Genomic DNA, 20764 nt, shown 5'->3' on the forward strand with positions numbered 1-20764 from the left:
TGGTGTTGTGTACAGAAGCCATCCCATTGAATGCACAAACAAAAAGGACAAAATGTTGGGATCTCTACTATTGCCTTGCCATGTACACCAGCAAAAGCTGAGTTTTCACTTGTCCTGCTACCTCAAAACCTACAGGAAGCAGTTAATAAGAAGCAGTAGGAGGGATCCTATTAGCATCCTGGGCATTAAACAAGATAAATGCCTGCTATTCCCTCCATTCCCACCTTTATCCAGCTCCACTGATCCATCAGGATCCTCAGTACAGGGGTGAATTTCACCTGAAAAGAGTGAAGCCTTCAACATGACAGCAACGCAGCAGCCAAAAATCCTACTCTAAATGAAATTGGTGACTGGAACTGGAAAGCTTTTGTATATTTGCTAATCAGCATCTTCTTTTTAGAGGCAGAAAGTACAAAAGAATCTCTGCAAATAATTAAACACCCTAATTCTGGATTATCTCTGATTAATGAAGAGGAAGACGTGGTATCTCAGGAGCCCGGGAATGCTGGGCTGGGATTATGTCATAATTGATCCCTGTTGTTTCCAGCCTGAGTTTATCTAGCTCATTTTCTTGTGATTGTCTCCTCTCGGCTCCTTATAAATTAGATCCAACTATTAGCAATAACCATTGGGCCTTTCCTGAAATACATCCTGAGCAGAGTGCTGAGAGGGCGATGCAAAATGAACAGCTCTTAAGTGTAAGATATTTTTTATATGTATATTATTTTTAGAAGGGGGTATCACGCCTTTCTTCAATCTCACTTCTATCAGCCTGCAGTGATGCTTTTAGGGACCTTTGGGGTTCATTCTTCTAGTTTGCGAGTTGTATTGCTCCATTTTTCACCCTTCACTGTACAGATCCAAAAGGGTGTGAAGACCTTCTAAAGATGCTGTAAAGGGGCTGAAGGAGAGCCATCCCACTGTCAGGACTGGCATCCCCAGAGCTGCGACGTGCACTTCTTCAGGGAAACTGAGAGGGCCTTGCAAATTGATTAAAAGCTCAAAAGTCTTTGGTAGTAATAGAAGGGGATGGAAGCCAAAAATTCTCAGATCTCTCCCAATCTGTTCCAAAAACCGCCTTAGCATATGGAAATTATCCTTCCTCTCTCTGAGTCAGTTTGCTTGTAGCTGGGAGTGTTGGCAATACTTTCCCCCACCCTAGAAGTGCATGTAACCCTTTGAAGTGTTGATCACTTCTGCACTCCAGCACATATCCATAAATGCACCTTTCTGCCCTAAAACCTTACGTAAGAGTTCGGTGTGAGATTCCCCACACAGCAATACAGGCCAGAGTAACACTGCCCACATTTCTCTAATGTCCAGAAGAGAACACCTACACAAGCACTGACTTTGCAGCTATGAAAAACTAAGATTCAAGTTTTAGTGGTGGCAGATGATAATCAACACATGGGTACCTCTCCCACCCCTGCTACTTCACCAGAAGGTGTCTCATGCTTTGCCAGACCAAAGTGGCTTGGAGCCAAGACAAGCTCTGGGCAGTCTGTCACGGAGCTCTACCAGGCAGTGATATGAAAAGGTACCTCCTGGATTTGGAGTAACTTGAATGCCTTCTGTACGATTGTTGTGTGGTTGCTTTTATCAAGTATGTGTAGCTTTCCAACAACTTACACATGCTTCCATACTGTTTCTCATAACCACAGAGGGAGGAACACTCAGCATTAAGTCTAATACAATTAAAAGAAACAGATGTTCCACCCAATAAATTGAAAGATTTGTGCAAGATTCTGCCAAGGAAAGCTGTGGAGGTCAAAACATGGGTAGATTCAAGATGTACTTGCTAAGTTTTTGTCTGTCAGTGCTTATTACAAGCAGTGTGGGAATTCTGGAAGCAGCTTAGCCTTAAGAGGTCCTCAGTCTGCTGATGACTGGACTCTGGAAAGGACCAGGACACGCTTTTTTGTTATGCTTTTTTCAAAACCATATTTATTGGTCAGTTCTGAGGACAGGATACTAAGCTAGATAGACTTTCATGGTACCCATGCAAACTTTCTTACGCTCTTCTTTTTCCTCTTCCAGGGTGTGCATTTGTGAAATACTCTTCACATGCAGAGGCTCAAGCTGCCATCAATGCCTTGCATGGCAGCCAGACAATGCCGGTGAGTAGCTCTGTAACATGGACAAGTGAGGACTGGGCTAGCTCTGGCTGCCCTGTGGCCTGATTGAGGGGGAGAAATGATTTATCTGTGCTCTGAAACTCATCATCCAGGAAGGCCTAGAGCCTTGGGTGTGCTTAACTCATCAGTGAAAAGGCTGGGATGACATTGTCATTCCTCACAGGCACAGAACCCCAACGGGTGCTGTGTTTTGTCACCAGCAGTTTTGATGACCTGAAAAAAAGACGTATGGTTCACACATGCCAAAAACTTTGGGTCAGACTCGCCATTAGTGCAGCCTTTCAAGTTTCAGAGGGATAAATCAAGTAGAAACTTGTGTCGAAGGGTTTCTTCATTGTCTCTCTTCAAAGAGTCCCTGCCCCTATGCAAAGGATAAGGAACTTTTTGCCAGCATTCAGCAGAGGGAAGCATGCTCACATAGTGGTAGTAGGAGCTAGAGACAAATCACACAGTGATGGGCACCTTTCACTGTTACTACAAAACCACCAACCTAGGCATAAGTGTGGTCCCCTATATCTGCCCTTTGAAAGTGTTTCAGACCAATTACTGGATCTTCCAGGAAACATCTGAGGGATCATTTCACTGGCAAAAATTTCTAGTCATATGGGGTTTCAAGACTGATTGCTCAAGAAAACAGAAATGGGGTTGTATTTTCTATGCAGATAGATATTTGTACACCATCATGAGACAGAGAAGAATGTGAGGCATTCCACTGTCAGTAGGAGAAGAAAATCTGGTACAACTTGTTTTGGTTTATTATAATAGTGTATTATTTTTATTACTAATTATTCACAGTGTAAATCATGGAAGGCTAAGAAGCATGCTGACAACTTGGAAAGGATACAAGAAAGCTCAATTAAAAATATTTGAGAGTGTAAAATCTCCCTTTCAGTAAGAGACTCTAATGTAAATTCATGAATTTATCCAAATAAGTTTAAAGTGGGCCCGACAGATTTTCTCTAGATCTTTGCAGGGATGAAAATGGAAAATTCCTTACAAGCAAAATGGTTTCTAAAACTAGCAAACCATCAAGATCTCCTTTTTTGGAACCGCATCTTAGACAAATCAGTTTAAAAATGGTACTTGTTTACCCGTGACGCTACCCAAAAAAAGTCTCCTCAGAGATGGGGTCTCCACTTTTTTAAGTACTTAAATACTTTTAAGAGTCTCTTCCTAAAAGGCTCCTTCTGATAAAACCAGATGTTGGGCTTGATGCTGACATCCCATACTGATATATTATGAACATCTTTCCTGATACAGGTTAAAGAGGTACTTCTAATGACTTTCTTTCAAACTTTGACCCAAAGCGATAGTGTCTATAAGCTGACATCAGAAATTTCAATTCAATAGGGATTGTGGCACCACAGAAAGGTTTAATAAAAAGTCAGTGCTCATCCCAAAAATCCTGCAAACTCCTGTGACAAAGGTGAGACGAAGACATGAGAGAACAGAAAAAACCCAAGGAGAGTTGAAGATTTTACCTAGATCTAGTATACCCAAAATATCACCATTCTTCCCCAGCCCCTTCTCTTCCTCCTTTCAGAACCCTGTGGATAACAAAAACGTACTCATCTCACAACCACCTGGAAAAAACTTGTGTCTCCATCCTGCCAGTACCACCTGAGCTTAGGATATAAAAAAACACCCGAGAATTTGGCCATTTCATGGGTCAGTTTTGTGGGACCATTTGTCCTCTTGCCTTATCTGACTCAAACACCTGTTAAGAAATATTCTTTAATAACCAGACCTGGGCATCTGAAAAAGCACCACAATTTTACCAATACTAGATGCCCATTCCAGAGTCAGAATCAAGTTTCCACAGCTTCACAAGCTTCCATGGATTGGCTGAACGAATTACTTTCCTCCTCTTCAGTATGAGCTAAGTTCCATGGCATCCCCGTGTGTCTCCCATGAGATGTAAGCAGGTGCAACCCTGCTACCACATCTTTGCAGATCCGTGAGGACCTGCAGAGTGACCAACACTCAGTAAGGCAGGAAGCACAACAGGTTTTTCCCACAGTGGCTCAAAATTTCTAAGGCTCTTCGAATGAGATAGGCCAAATCCTGCCAGGATCTCTGTGCCCATTCTCGTTTTCATGGTACTTCGGGATGTGCGGCGTCATTCAGGACTCACTTGGATGTTCACAGGGAAATGCAGCCACCTCGTGGTGAGATGCAGGTGCAGCCCATCGTCCTTGGGAAGGAGGGGGGCATTGCTGCCATATTCCTTCGGCCCCCTTCCACTCCTCTCGCCGCTAGGACTGGCCTCATTTGTCCGGTTGCAGCGCCAACTCTACGTTGTTCCTGTGGTTCAGCCAATTTCAGCATCTCTTGGTTTGTCCTCGTGTACCACCAACAGGGTATCCATCACCATTCTCGTCAGGTCTCAAGCCGTTCATTCCTGCGGCAGACTCCTGTTTCTCCACAGCTGTCAGGATTATTGCTCTACTGTGACTTCCTGTTCACACAACATATGTTGCCTAATAGTTTCAATAGGAAAGTTTCTTTTATGAAAGTTCTCTTCTTTCTTATTTTTTTTTAATTAACCTTACCTTGGACAAGTGCCTGACCACCAGCCATTACAATCCCATTTCTCTATGCAAGGCACTTGTTTCTCCTAAGGGTCCACCAAGTCTAAAGCTTTCCAATATTTACACAATCCATTTCCTCTAGAAATAAGCTACCCAAAATCCCCTATTTTGAGCAGGCGCAAAGTTCCTTCTATACCTACCTGTCAAGAGAGCTTCCTTTTTGTCTTTTTAGATCATATTTTCTACCAGATCATCAGCTTTATGTGAGTGTTTTACTGGATCTCTATATCATCCTTTATAAGAGATCGTAATTTTTACGTACTTTTGCTTGTATTCATAATATATTTATAACAATTATATATCCTGTACTTTTAGCTTTGATTACCCCATCCCCTCCTGTCTCTGTTTCCCATCCATATGGGGATGTAAACAGGTCTCCTTGTATCATTCTCTTCCCTTCCTCATCCAAGCCTTGTCCCTAACAGCCTTATCCACCAACACAAATTCAGCTGCTATTGCTGTAGTGACAGCTTGCAGATCTAACTTATCTGCTTCAGGACTGACTCCTGTCCAAACCAAAATCTTGGTCTGTCTTTCCAGCATCTTCTGGTGGATGTTTAGCTGTCAGAACAAGCTCAATATGTATAAAACAGAGCTCTTGAACTTTTCTACCCAAAACCTGTCTTTTCTCTCCTCCACCTCCGTTCTCAATCACTGTGGACAATATTATCATCCTACCTATCAGTCATGCTCCTTCATAGGCATCATCTTCAGCTTGGTTCTCTCCTTTTCCCCATATCTTCATATCTGGGCAACAGCCAAATGTTGAAGAGTCATTCTGCAGAACACATCCTACAAATCTAAGACATGGCCTTGTCCATCCACCCACACAGAACAAACTCTTCTCCACAATTCATAGAACTATCATAGAATGGTTTGGGTTGAAAGGGACCTTAAAGATCATCTACATGTCCACTAGCATGAGTAGAGACACTTTGAACTGGCTTGCTCAAGGCCTTGTCCAGCCAGGCCTTGGTCACTGCCAGGGATGGAGCATCCGCAGCTTCTCTGGGCCACCTGTTCCACTGCCTCACCACCCTCACAGTAACAAATTTTCTCCTAATAGCTGACCTAAGCCTGCCCTTTTTCAGTCTAAAGCCATTCACCCTTGTGCTGTCACTACAGACCTTTGTCAAAAGCAAGTGTGCTTTTTAGCTAGTTTTAGGCATCAGTTTGCTATGGTCCTCCAGCTCCAAAATAGTGATTCTTCATCCAGAGTGAAACTTAGAGTGAAAAAAGGACCAGTACTGCTTAAAAACTAAAGCTAAAGCCAGTGCATCTTAGAGTGAATACTTAACTTTACATGCAATGCAGGGAGACCTGAAAAATGTCCTGGATGTTTGTTGCCCAGATAAAGAATTTGGGATTCAGAAACCAGCCATCCTGCAGCACGGTCCCCTGACTCCTGTTCCATTAGATGTGCTGTGAACTTGCTTAACACACAAATTGTCAGCACTATGTTCATTCTACATCTTTCTTTAATTAATGATGTTTAAGGCCATTAGGACCTCCAGGCTCCTGTAAGGTGGTTTCCCTCACCACACAGACCAAATCCTGTCTTCTTTTTACTATTGAAGCCTGCAGCAGCTTGGGCAAAACACTGCATTTCTTCTGCATCCAGGCAATAGCATCCCAAGTCTATCTACAGCTGGCTGAACATCTTCCATGAAAACTATTTTTCAGATGGAATCCTTGGTTTTGTGAAAAGGGAAAATGTGAGACTTGGATACAAGCACTGAACAGACATCTGCCTTTCAGAGAAAGATTCAGCTTAGTCAAACTTTGTAGAAACAGAAGTGTTGGAATACACAACTTTGTTAACTTGGGGGCTTTCATTTCAATATTTTTCTGTGCAGCTCTTATCAACACAAATGACAAAGCCAACTTCAAATCTCTGTTCAGGAACCACCTACATTAAATTATGCAATTATTGCTCAGTTTTGTTAGATGACATATGGATTAGCTCTCTAGTTGTTGTATTTTACACTTTTTATTAATCAAGAAAATATGAATGGCATAACACCTTGAATGAGGTTGATTTTGAGCCTCTGCCTATCTTGTTTCCTGGAAGTCCACCCATAGCACAAAATTCCCAGCCAAACATAGTCAGGTGAAAGAATTGCTTTCTTTCCTTAGACAATGTAGAATCTATCCCCTCATAGGGTAAGAGATTTTTTTTTGCCATTATTAAGATAAAGGAATTTGTCACCTGTTTGGCTTATCAAGTAAGAGTGACGTTATTATGAGATTATCACTGCCCCAAGAATCATAGAATCACAGAATGGTTTGGGTAGGAAGAGACCCTAAAGATCATCTAGTTCCAACACCCTGGCATGGGCAGAGATGCCTGGCACTAAACCAGGACTTACAAGTGTCTTTGTCCTGTGCAGTGGCCTCTTTCAAACTAATGGCAAATGGGGGTTCTCATCTTCCATCTGGCATCCCACCAAGGAAACCACCCCCAGCTCACATTAATGATGGCTGCTGTTATTGCTGTGCATTCCCGTGGTGCAGCTACGACTTTGCAAAGCTCTGTGAAGCTGCCTTCAGACACAGCCCCACTGTGGAAACTGGCTGAGCAGCTGTGCTCACCCCCCACCAACACAGCAGAGGAATATTTAGGTGAATTAGGGGTGGAGGGGAAAGCAGCACAGAGTCTGCAGAAGCAGCTCTGAGCAGGTGGAGAGAAGGAGGAAAATGGGCCTTTGTGGGCACAATGAAGCTGCAGTCCGGGTGCTGTGCTCACAGAGTGGTGGGGAAACAGATTTTGCAGGAGCAGGCTGCACCAAAGTGCTGACTTGGCAGGAAGTCCCTGGGAGGAGCAGCCTGGTGGCTCCGGTGAGTGGGGGGCCACAATGCCGTAGATCAGCTGAGGTATTTTTAACAATTATTTTGATATAAACAGCTCTGAACTTGAGGAGCTCCATGTAAATGGGAAGCAGTGGGGCTTGTAATTAGATTTGTGTACACTTTCATAAATTGCTGGAAAACATCAAAGCCGTGATAGAAGGCTGTGGTGCACTTTATTTCCTTCTTCTGTTCTTCTGTTAATTGAATGGTTGATGTGTGGATAGGAAGTGTTGGCTTCGCAGAGTACTATTTACAGACCCGCTGACAGCTGCACTGTGAAAATTAACAGGAACAGAGCAGCCTCTGTCACAGCTCTTCCCATGAGGGACTTGCTTCAAATTAGATCATTTCTTTCATAGGAGAAACTTTCCTCATTGCTCCTCCCTTCTTCACAAATACGCACACACATCCAGCTGCACGCTCCCCTTCTCCCCTCAGGCTCATGGCAGCCTTTAGTGCTCAGAAGGGTTTGTCATTTCCACAAAGTTGGGGTAGTTAGGCTGCTGTTTAAAACTTGCAGCGCATTCCATTTCCAGCAAGATACATTCTTCAGGAAGACATCCAAATCTGTGAGCTGGGTGTGTGGAGCCACAGCTTCATGTTTGCAGGTCTCACATCAACTAGAACATTCTTTTCACCCTCCTAGAAACTCTAGTAGACATCCTCTCAGACTACTACTGTTGGAAATGTGATTACTGTTGTTCCTAGAGGAAATTGCTGTGTGCTAAACACCATAAAAACCTCTGACAGGACAGTTCCTACACTCAGCAGTTTACTAACTACAGGCTGGGGTTAACCTGGCTGGATGAATTACTTCAAAGTGTCAGTCAAAGTATAAAACTTCAAGGTCACCTACACTTTTGTTACAGTTGATGGAGAGGGACTAGGACCTGAGAGAGACTGTCTTGAGTAGCTGAGGATTTAGAATTGGTGCCCAAAATGGCTGCAATTAGATCATGTGAATGTCTCTATAATAGACAACACACATGAGAGAAGCAAAAGAAGCAATACTAAAATGTTTGGGAGTAAACTAGTCTTTTACATAATTAATCTATATGTTTAGCCTGTTCTTAGCCAAGTGACAGCAGTTCCTTTACCTGGTTCCAGGAGAAAAGTAATAACCGGTGAACACTTGACAATCTAAATCTTAATATTTATTGACATCTGGAAAATACAGAATTAAGAACATCAAAATTGAAGCCTTCAGTTCACCACCTCACTTCCCAGAAACGTCTTCGAAACATCCTAGTTTTGAAGAGAACCATAGACAAACCCATAGTATAAACAGATAACAATTAACCAGACCACGATTCAGAGTATTAATTAACCAACAAAATTTACTCTCATTGAGATTCCAGCATGGGCTCAAGTCCTCAATTAATGAAAGCCATGTGAGAGACAGTAGAGAGTCACTGAGCCCCTCAGGCTCTCAGGGTAAATAGAATCACAGAATCATAGAAGCATCAAAGTTGGAAGAGATCTTTAAGTCCAACTATCAACCCAGGACCACCATTATAACTCCTAAACCACATTACCCAGTGCCAGACCCAGATGCCCCCTAAATACCTCCAGGGATGCTGACTCCACCAGAGCAACTTATTCCAACGCCTGACCACCCTAACAGTGATATTTTTCTAATATTTAATCTGAATCTCTCCTGTCTCCGCTTAAGGCCATTTCCTCTGGTCTTCCACTGCAAGCATAGTAGAAAAGACCCGTCCCCACCTCTCTATAACCTCCTTTCAGGTAGTTGTAGAGGGCCACGAGGTCTCCCCTTGAGCCCCCTCTTCTTGAAACTAAAATAGGAAATGGAAAATGCATTAGACTTTTCTTTTACATGACCACAGAAACATAAAGAGATTTTCAAAGGTAATCCAGGCTGAAGGTTGATGACACTCCAGCATCTAAGTGTCCGTCATGATTCATACCTGATTTTGCCTGAAAGTTAATTGCCCAAAGTCACAAAGTCTAGGGCAGAGCGAGGCAGCATCACAGCCAGTCCTGTCCAGATTAATGCAGAAGGCTGAGGCCTGGTTTTACACTATTGATGTTAGAGAAGTTGATGGATGAAACTGGAGATGTTGACTCTGACCCTTTTTTTTCCTCTTTTCTGTTGATCTTGCACTCTCTAAAGAACACACACTCCTTGCAATGTCTTTGTGTAACACAGAGGCTGGCTTGTTTAACTCAGGGCAAAACATGGCACACCCATTCCTTCTATGAAAAAATAGTAATACCTTAGGAACCCATTCATAACTCACCAGCAGCAGGCCTGGCCCTCTTTCCAGTAATGAATGATTTTTTTGAATATGCTCCTTAAACATCATCTATAAAGGTATGCTGTCCTTAAGGATGAAAAAAGCAGTGGATATGTAATACCTACATGTTAAGTTTGCAGCCACTTCTATCACCAAAGTCCAGTGACTCTTGATAGCCCATCTTTGCTTTCCTTTGGGCAGTGGGTTCTGATGGAGGGGGAATAAACCTCCATCAAGACTGCTGATTCTACAAGCTTTGGGACAGCAGCTTCCCAGTGTTGCCATCATTTCCCTTAATTCTTCCTATACAAAATAAAATTGTAAGACTGTGTTACCTGCCTCTCCCATCGTTTCATAAATTAACTCATTATCATGTTTCTGGGTCCCAGAGTAGAAATCCAGGCATCCCGGCTGCCTTACAGGGTGTGTGAATCATGCTAGCACCAAAGACGGCCTTCACTTCTCTGGTTACATCTCCAAAACCACACAGTCATCCCCCAGGACATCGACGTGACCTGTGGGACATGACAGGCATCACTGCACATCCTCCCTGGGCTCCTCTGCTCCCTCTGACCCACAGCATTCACCACCTCCAAATGGGATACAAGCAATAACTGCTTGTGAGTGACACTACTTCATTCTAGAAAAAAAGATTTAATTGGCACCTGCCCATCCCTTCAAGGGTCCAGTGGGAGATGGGCATTAAATCAGCAGGTGTGGAGGTGGCCATGGGAAAGCAGGAACAGGATCAGGCAACTGCTGAGAGTTGCCCAGATCTTGGTGATAACAGCAGCCCCTGCAATTCTTGTTCCACTCTGTCTACTCTGGGTGAGATTAGGACATGTGGGGGCTAAAATAATTCATAAGCAATGACATTTCTGGGATATCAGAGACATTGATAAGCCTCCAGCCTGGGAGACATAAAACAGTCCCTGCCTGCCAAGGGAGTTCTTGGCCTACTGGAGGTAGCTCCACTGGGCATCACCACCTTCCTCTAATAAGGATTAAAGATGTCAGCATTGTCTTTACCTCTCTGCTTGCTTTGGGGGTATTTCTTTCTTCCTCCTTTTCTCTTCATGTATCTTTTGATCTAAGCTTCATTTATATCCATGGGAACTTCCTACATAGTTAAGTAGGCTCTGGATCAGCATTAAGTCATGCTGGATGCTTCTCATTTTTTCCCATTAATTCACTCCTTCCCAGCCTTGCTCAGGTGTGTGGTCTGGATTGATAACACACATTCTTGTGAAGAAAACAGAAAGATCTTAGGAACTGATAGATTTCTATCCCTATCCAAAACATAGCATTAGGTGGTGCAGGAGTTGTTACCCAAATGGGTTTTCCAAAGCTCAAAATGAATCTTTAGAAGACAAAGATGTATTTAGATCAAAACAATGACTTTCAAAAAAGACTCTCAATTGAAGCTCACACAAATTCATGAATGCGAAGCATCCTACCAGACACCAAAGTCTCCACCTCAGATGTCCACTGGCAAGTGAAATCATGTAGAAGAACATGCTGAACTTGCCATCCCAAAATGTCTGTCTGGTTGGTGCTCACAGGAACAGTGTTTGTGAAGGTCACATGTTTCAGTCTCAGTGGGGTGGAATGCAGCAAGGGCAGATCCTTCAACGTAAACCAACTTCTTGTTTCACCAAAACCCAGGAGAGCTTCACTGAATTTACACCATTTCACATCTTCACTTGATCATCTGCTTCTCTATATGAAAGCATGGGTGATGCCTTCCTGAAAGCAGAATATTTTCTCAATTAACTATGGAATCATAGAAAAGTTTGAGTTAGAAGCGAACTTTAAAGCTCATCTGGTCCAAGCCATGGCTGGACAGTGCTTGGAGATCTTCTGTTTAAATATGCTGCAGAAATTCAAATCTTTTACTATCTCAGTTGAGCAACATGGTTTACACCACAATAGCCTGGAGTCTTGCAGCATGACAGGGATCTGGGATGCACAGTCATGTGCAGGCTGTTGGCAACACAGCGCCACGGAAATGTTTTGTGTCACATTAACAGCTGAAATGTATCTGCCCAGCTTGCCAGCCCTTCCTCAACATCTCTTTTTTTTTTCCCCAGTCATCATAAGCTGTTCATGTCCTCATACTGACCTGCCAAAGAGGTGTGGAGCTCTTGTGAGCAGAGTCCTGAAGCATCAGGAGCTCCATTCCTGGTTGAAATGCTACTTCACTTTGACAATAGTCAATTCACTTTATGACTCTGGAATAATTCCACTTCTCTTATTTTCATCCTTGTGTGTTTAACTGAATGCAAAGATCATTCATGGGGCTCTATGCTGCAGCTACCAAGGACTTCCTGAATAGTAATAATAATTATTTTAAAAATTATGCTTTTTTTTTTGGTGTAAGGATATTTTCAGGGGAAGTATATTATTTAGTTAATATGGAGCTAAACATACCTAATCTTCCAAACTACTCTTATTGGAAAGGGGAAATTTACAACATTTTCTTTTGGATTCTGGATTTTAAGTTTTTCTTCAAATAGACAAAAGAAGAATTATTTATTTCTTTCATAGTCCTAAATAACAGGAAAGAATTTCTAGTCTGTTGGTATAACAATACCTTCCTGTTGTAACCACTAAACTCTGCCTAGCAGGCTGCTGCGGCCTGAAAGCTCAGTGAGGGTTTCCCAGGGCCATGCAATTAATCGCATCCCAGAGTCCATTTTGGACAGCCCTGTGATCTGGCTCCGGCAGCCAGCAGCGTTACAACGCGGTGGATGGCAAAGAAGGTAGAGAAGGGTCTCTCATGAAGGTTTGAGATGGCTTTAAGCACACCTTGTCCCCAAAATGCTCAGAGGCAGAGAAACAGCGTGGTCTGGGTGTGGGGTGGTTTTGTCAGGGGCCCAGGGGCGGTCCCTGGGCAAGGTTGGGGTACAGGAGCAAATAGGGAGAAACCGAGGGAGTGGCCAAGGCTAGGGAGGGAACAGGGGGAGCATCCAGAATCAGGGGGTTAAAAGGCCGCCACACCTTCTGTTTCATAACGCATTAAGGAAAGTGAATGATTTTGTGAGGACTTTTATCATTCATAGACTGAGCTGAAAAATGCAGAAGTGCTTGAAGAACTCGGCTTTTAAGTTTAGGTTTTTCAGATATCTGGATTTGATTCGAGAGGCCTACAAACACCTGGGTTATATATTGAGTTCTTCCTAATTAGAACTGGGTACACTGACACCAGGACTCAATGATTCTGTTGCCCTGTGGAAAGCAATAACTTTAGCTCTGAGAGATACCTGGTAAGTAGTGTATGGGCAAATAAAGCCTAAATCAGCTTCCACTCCAAATAAATTAACAGCTCTGGAGACCTGTGAAGGGAAGTACCTGCAGCAACTCTCTCTGCTTAGACATTGCATGAAGAATCTCCTCTACTGAGGGAGCAGTATTATCAAAGGGTCCATCACTACAGTCCTGGATGAATGCTTCCTTTCCCCTCTCCATCTCTGTCACTCTCAAGTGTGTCTAAACCAGCTCTCAGGACTGTACAGTGGAAATAGCTCCTAGTGACTGCTGTCCTACTCATCTTTCAGATGAGACATGAAATTGAAGCCCTGAGTGCAGAAAAACAACATATTTCACAAGATGGGAGGGAAGTTAGTCCTGGTCTTTTGGTCACCTTCCAGCCTGGGTAATTACATTTCTGCCTAGCTGAAATTCCCACTGCTCTACAGTTTAATTGGACAGTAGTTTCTTTTTTGCTTGCCTAAAGTCCCAGGTTGGGGTCAAACCCCACTGTCTAATTCAGCAGCCCTCTTTTCAGTAGAGCTGCATAGGCATTTCCAAAAAAATCCAAATTTGTTTTCAGACTTAGGGGACATCATACCAAATGCCCTGAGATGACAGAGCCCAAAGCAAAGACATCCTCCTTTGGCTTTTGGACCTTAACATCAAGGATCCTTGTGTGGAAACATTACCCTGATTGTCTTGCTGAAGGTCAGCATCCTCCCAGCTCTGCTTTGTAGCCACAAAGGGAGTGCTAAGGCAAAATTTCTACCGCAAGCAAACCCATTTCTGTGGCGACACTTAGGAACACACCCATTGCCCAAAAGTGAAGCATCCAGCAGCACCTACTCATTTAAGCATCTTCATGTTCACGGCTGACATTTTGGAAGGTATTTTATAGGATCTGGACATTCAGGTCTCTTATACTCGAGAGCTTTAGTCACTGGAACTTTAATACAACAGACTTTTTAAAAATATTTTTGGCCCAGAACTTGTACCTGGCTCCATTTGAGCTAACAAAGATGTAAAAGTCCACCTATATGAGAGACCCTTGTGTTAAAGTACTTAAATGTATGTTTGCCTCCAGCAGGGGATTCACTAAGCTAAAAGTGAAACACAGTTTAATGACTTTGTAAAATTAGGCCCAGATTAATCAGTTTTGAAGGAAAAAGGTATCTAATCATCTGTGGGGACTAGTAACCTACTGAATCAGAGCAGATTTATACAGCTGAAAGGAAAAGGAAATATTCAGGCATATATTCTGCAAGGCTAGACCCTCACAGAACTTTTCCTAGGAATAATGTTCTATGGAGAAGCAATTGGACACCGAGACAGTAAACAGGGGCCGGAAGCAGAACAGCTCCCCTGTAATCCAAACAGAAGCAGTTAGAGACCTGCTGAGCCACTTAGATGCTCACAAGTCTATGGGACCAGATGGGATCCACCCAAAAGTGAGGAGGGAGCTGGTGGGTGAGCTCGTGAAGACACTCTCCATCATTTATCATCAGTCCTGGCTCACTGGAGAGATCCCAGGTGACTGGAGGTGGCAATGTGACAGGCGTCCGTAAGAAGGGCTGAAAGAACGGTCTAGAAAAACACAGGCCTGTCAGCCTGACCTCAGTCCCCAGCAAGATTATGGAACAGATCATCTTGAGTGTGGTCACAGGGCACCTACAGGATGGCCAGGAGATCAGGCCCAGCCAGCACAGATTTAGGAGGGGCAGGTCCTTCCCGACCAACCTGATCTCCTTTTATGATCAGATGACCCATCTGGTGGATGTGGGGAAGGCTGTGGATGTGTCTGCCTGGACTTCAGCAAAGCCTTCAACACCATCTCCCAAAACATTCTCATGGAAAAGCTTCAGCCCACAGCTTGGACAGGTGCACTCTCTTTTATCAGTTAAGAACTGACTGGATGGCCAGGCCTGGAGCGTGGTGGTAAATAGTGCCACATCCAGTTGGCAGCCAGTCCCTAGTGGTGTCCCCCAGGGGTCTGTGTTGGGCCCAGTCCTGTTTTATTGATTATCTGGATGAGGGGACTGAGTCCACCATCAGCAAATTTGCAGGTGACTCCAAGTTGTGGGGGAGTGTTGAAGGGTAGGAGTGCTCTGTAGAGGGACCTGGATAGGCTGGAGAGATGGGCTGAATCCAACAATACATGGGATCCTGGGTCCTGCACTTTGGCCACAATACCCCCCTGGAGTGCTACAGGCTGGGGACAGAGTGGCTGGACAGAGGCCAGGCAGAAACAGACCTGAGGGTGCTGGTCTACAGCCGACTGGACATGAACCAGCAGTGTGCCCAGGGGGCCAAGAAGGCCAATGGCATCCTGGCCTGTATCAGGAACAGTGTGGCCAGCAGAATCAAGGAATTCATTCTTCCTCTGTACTCGGCACTGCTTAGGCCACACCTTGAGTACTGTGTCCAGTTCTGGGCCCCCCAATTTAGGAAGGGCATTGAGATGATGGATTGTGTCCAGAAAGGGCCAGTGAAGCTGGTGAAGGGTAGCATAAGTTCTGTGAGGAATATCTGAGGAAGCTAGGGTTGTTTAGCCTGGAGGAGACTGAGGGGAAACCTCTACATCCCTCTCTACAACAGCCTGACAGGACACTGTAGCCACATGAGGGTAAGTTCCTACTCCCAGGCAATAGGATAAGAGGACACACAGTCTCAAGGTGCTCCAGGAGAGGTTAAGGTTCAACATTAGGAGGAATTTCTTCACAGAAAGGGTGATTGGGCACTGGAATGGGCTGCCCAGGGAGGTGGTGGAGTCACTGTCCCTGAAGCTGTTTAAGAAAAGACTGTATGTGGCACTCAGTGCCATGGTCTGGTTGACACAGTGGTGTTAGGTCATAGGCTGGACTCAGTGATCTCAAAGATATTTTCCATCCTAGCTGATTCTGTGATTCTGTGAACTTTCCCTGATGCTGGGCAGTAATGTTTGGACTCCTGAAAGGCTTGTACTTAATTTGTGTATACACTCCATTTTGAAGACTATATCGAATGGGAAACAGTTCCAACAACCAGGCAATAGATTTGTTTTCCTTTGCCTTTAAATGAAATATCAATGGATGGATATTTTATTTTTAGCTGAATATGAAATTTCACAAGCGACCTGTCAAGCTCCTGTTTTCAAGAATGACTTTATTTCACACGTCAAGACAGGCTGGGAAATTAGTTTTTCCCACAGAGGACTCTGATTAGGGATTACAAAGTGAGTGTGGCACAGAGTGATTTTTCCTCCATCTTTTCCCTCACCCCGCCAGCCTAGAGAGTACCTGACTGCTGACTAAGGGGAGCAATTCATTACCATGTGTGGGAGGGGGACGGGAAGCAAGATAGTCATATTAAGTAGACTTGCTGGCCCAAGAGAGAATAGGGAAAGCATAATAATACTTAGCCCTTATCATTCTTTTCATCAGTAGATATCAAAGAACCTTGAAAAAGGAGGTTGATTTGATGGGAAAAGAGATAAATTCTGACTCCAAGCAGCCTATTGCAGAGGCACCAGAAGGAATGCTCACTTTCATGATAGTCTCTTCTGCCTGTGGGTCTGCAGGGTAGAGAAATAAACAGGTCCTTTCCTCCGTAAAATGCAGAAGTACATCTCAAACTTTATTGACTTACCCAGTGTAACTCTCTTGGGGTTTGGCAAAATATGAGGTCCAGTCCAACAACCAGAGAGAGCAAGGAGATTATGTATTACTAGTAAATGACAGAGCAGACAGGACCTATTGCCTTTGTCAGCAGACAACAGCTGATTTACACCACAGTTTAACTCCTCACGGAAGCAATAAATAGCCCAGGTGAAGGGCTGCGGCATTTTTACCCTGTGGAAAATCTGGCCCATTCTGGAGCATTTCTGTTGTTTTCCAGTGGATTAGTAGAAGTCACTGGAGTAGAAAGTAGCCTTGTCCTGCTGTATATGAAAAGCAATATCTGGCTCCACTGCTACAAGTCCTGCACTGGCTGATCTGATACAGTTTACTGCCTGATTTCCTTTGGGCCACATGAAAGAGCTGCACATGAGGAACCACATACTGAAAGCATCAATCCCAAGGTCAGTCTTCAAATTCAAGAGCAGTGCAGCATCTCTACTGGCTACACATCTTTAACCGCTTACATGCACATCTCATTGCAGGGCACTCCTAAAAAAAAAATCTCTTCTTTTTCTCTTTTTTCTTTGTAGTGTGTGCTCTAGCTTGCATCTATTTGCCCATGGCCTTTCTGCCCTGTGTATATGATAACAATGTTCAAAGAGGCCTGAAGTCCTGCTGCGACAGACAACCCAGAAAAACATCTCTTAGGAGGCAATATGAGATCCCGTTGGGTCAAACAGCTGCTGTGCAGTCACTATGACTCACATCAGAAGGCAAGAACACTCCAGGGGCAAGCACTTCATGTTCAAGTTACCCATGTTTTCATGATGCCATCTACAACAATAGCTTGGTTTTCAACAGTGTGAGGCATCAGCAACTGCCTGAGGCAGTTCTCTGGCCCTGAGACTTCCAGGGCAAATAGAGATCGAAAGAAAAGGAGAAGGAAGAAGACACCAACTTACTTACACTTCTCTGTTGTGCTAACAAGAGCAGGTCACATCTTCAAAACCCATTTTGCAGAGATGAATATGTGCCCACCTTACTCAGTTTCAAAATCCTCCATCCTGCATTGTGTCCATCATGATGCAGCCCCTGCTCTGCAAATCACAACAGCAGCTCTGAACAGCCTAATCTGCTGTGGACCAGTGCCTCCCTCCAATACAGCTGCAAATAGGTTTAAATCATTAGATTCAAGTTACCAAACAGTCTCTTGGATCAGGGTTAATTAAATGAGTGTTGAAATCTAATTAAGAACTGGTCCAGGTGATAATTAGCAGGAAATGTATGCATTAAAATATTCATTTGTCGATGAGCTGCAATTAAGAGTGTGATTTGGGGAAGGATCAATATCTGCATCATGTGATCTAACGAAAAATTAAAAGCCACCCAGCCTTCAACAGAAATGCAGGGGAATTTTGGCTACAGTTTTTTTTCTCTCCTCTCCTCCACTCCCCCTTCTGTTTTGGTTTTATAATAACTGCTGAAGATTGCTCTCCATCTTTGAATGGAGCATTCATCTCTGCATCCCTTTGTTTTCCTGAAGCACTTCTCTCAAACCCTTGCTCTTCACCACATTGTGTGAGCAGGTTATAGATTTATTAGAGAGAGACTAACAGGTCAAAAAGAAAGATTCTTTGCCGATGAAAATCACTTTCTCCTAGAACAGACTGCTAATCCAAGGGAACATCGCTCATTGTGTGGTGTTAGATTGTTGGGGTCTTTTTTTAGCAGGTTAATTCCTCAAGTCTTTATTCATAACTGAGGATCTGAAGAGGCTATTGAATATGTATAGCTTAGACTTATATATATGTACATCTATAGCTGTGGTTTACTACACTCTTCCCAATTTGTAGCAGAGCAATTCTGCTTTCACCAAGGCTATTTTTTCTGGTTACATACGTAGGGGAGTGTGTAAGCCAGTTAATAAAATTTTCCTTGTGCAATCCCAGGAAATTCCACCTCTGACAGGAAGATGAGGGTCCTGCAACAGTCCAGTTCCTCTGGCATGGAGCTGGTCTTCCTGTACTGCCACAGCCAGAGGCTGAGCTGGTGATTTCCCCGCTGACTGTACTCCCACCAGTGAATACCAGTTTATCAAAACAGAAGCCATGGGAGCACAAGGATTTCGGCCACCCCTTGTCAGTCTCCTGACAGCTCACCTGCCCATCTCCCCAGGTTGGGTGCAGCCCAGTTCCTGAGGCAGCTGCCTACTGCTATCAGGACTGCAGCCAGATTGTCCCACCCCTACACCTCCTCTACCCCTGGGGAGGCCACCCTGTGGCGAATCAACCAATCGATGAAGTTTGGACTTCCTTGGAGACAGACCGAAAAACACCAATGCCTTCCTTATTAAGTAGATCTACTTCTTCCCATCTCTGCCTCCTATCAGAATACAAGGATTGCAGCTTCTATTTCCTACTGTTCATGGAGAGGAAGCTCAGGTCCATGCAGTACTATTTTGCTGCCTTAATTTAGCAGTGCTGAAGACATGCTGTTTCATGATGCCAAATACACCCTGCCCAGCATACTGACTCCCATCTCCAAGGCTGGGCAGGGATTTCTCAATGGACTTGGGGGTTTACAAGACACAGCATTGTGAAAAGGTGATCCGGTTCAGGCGTCTGGAATGAAGAGAGCTCACACATTCCGCCAAAACAAATTGGTCCACAAATCCTACCACATTCATCCAGCAAAGCCTCCTACATTTTGCTGGACTGTGCCCAGATCTTTGTCCTCTGATGAGGACAACATCCTGGGCCTGAAGGTTGAAAGAGCAAGGAGAAAAAGGCAACAACTTTTGCAGGGAAAACATAAATGGCAGCCTAGAAGCTTGAATTTTGGAGGAAACTAGGAACCAGGCTGCTGGCATTCACCCTCCACAGTCCTTTACTTCCTGATGCTCTCACCCTCATGCAAGGGTCAAAATCAACAACCCGATAGGTTGCTTGGAAAAAATAGGCACCTGGATCCCATTCTACTAAATCTGTGTTAGATGCATGGATTGATGAGCTGGTGTGCATCAGGCTCATTCCCTATGTGTCCCCTTTTGTCTCTTGTGCTGCAGGGAGCCTCTTCAAGCCTGGTGGTGAAGTTTGCAGACACGGACAAGGAGCGTACAATGAGGCGCATGCAGCAAATGGCAGGACAAATGGGCATGTTCAACCCCATGGCCATCCAGTTCGGAGCTTACGGCGCCTATGCACAGGCAGTAAGTATAGACACCGTCTCTCTGCATGTTCATGGGAGGGGGACTATCACCTAGAAATGCACAAAAACACATGGGAGTGGACAAAAAACTGCAGCAGAAGAGGAAGCGGTGGCTTATCTGTTAAACTGGTTACATGATGGGAGTAAAAATTAGCCACGACATCCAGGGTAGACTCTGGGAATCTCTAAGAGGTCTCAAAAGTGCTGTAGCAGTAACTTGTGGTCATGTGTAGACCCATGAAAATGCTTCCTATGGGGCCTAAGCCATTGCTGTCAAATAAAAGCATAACTACCCTTTGAGGATTTGGAAAAAAACAAGCCTGCTCAGTTTATCCCAGTTCTCTGCCCCATGTCACCATTCCCCTGCTGCACCTTGCAATGCCATGGATACCTCTGGAGTGACTACAGGATAAAACGGCAGCTGTTGAGAGAAAAGCTTTTAGGTTCACAAAGCATGGTAGATAGCAATAAAATGTACACATAGACATATGCCCACACAGAGTCCTGCTGCCCCGGACAGTATGATTGAAGCACACTGGGAAAAAAATCCTGTTGTGCTAACTTCAGGTATCCTGTGCACATACCAAACCTGGACCCTGAGAAGATGTGACTGTACAGGGACCTGGGCTCTTGATGATCCTCTGAAATTGATGCCTCTAGAATTACTTGTTTTCCCTGGGCTACAATTAACAAGGATCTGCAAGACAAGATCAGGCTCAGGTAACTTGGATTCTCTGCCAGATATTTTGGAGGAAGGTGGAGGTGGTCTGCAGCACAATGCTGCCCAGTGACTTTGGCTGCCTTCTCTGGCGCAGATTTTCAGGCAGTGACAGTGTATATAGGTGCTTCATCTATCTGATGGTAAAACATGGCCC

At 44.2% G+C, this 20764-nt stretch overlaps 1 protein-coding gene and 1 long non-coding RNA gene across 31 annotated transcripts in view; one reads left to right on the forward strand and one right to left on the reverse strand.

Annotated features, from left to right (window-relative positions):
* Nucleotides 1–20764, forward strand: part of CELF4 (CUGBP Elav-like family member 4) — a 678618-nt gene that overhangs the window by 601059 nt on the left and 56795 nt on the right. For 20 of the 30 annotated variants that reach the window (XM_069001341.1, XM_069001348.1, XM_069001361.1 and 17 more), the window contains 2 exons: nucleotides 2038–2117; nucleotides 19747–19890. In XM_069001341.1, coding sequence (XP_068857442.1) covers nucleotides 2038–2117; nucleotides 19747–19890 — 224 coding nt within the window. The remainder of the gene's footprint in view (nucleotides 1–2037; nucleotides 2118–19746; nucleotides 19891–20764) is intronic. The other 10 variants (XM_069001355.1, XM_069001367.1, XM_069001356.1 and 7 more) reach the window with 1 other exon arrangement.
* LOC138103214 (uncharacterized) lies at nucleotides 8754–17819 on the reverse strand. Its single transcript, XR_011147674.1, has 3 exons — nucleotides 17649–17819; nucleotides 10864–11580; nucleotides 8754–10349 (listed from the first exon to the last, which is right to left on the reverse strand). It is a non-coding gene; the product is annotated as an uncharacterized lncRNA (long non-coding RNA).

Source organism: Aphelocoma coerulescens, assembly GCF_041296385.1.
Source record: "Aphelocoma coerulescens isolate FSJ_1873_10779 chromosome Z unlocalized genomic scaffold, UR_Acoe_1.0 ChrZ, whole genome shotgun sequence".
Lineage (NCBI taxonomy): Eukaryota > Metazoa > Chordata > Aves > Passeriformes > Corvidae > Aphelocoma > Aphelocoma coerulescens.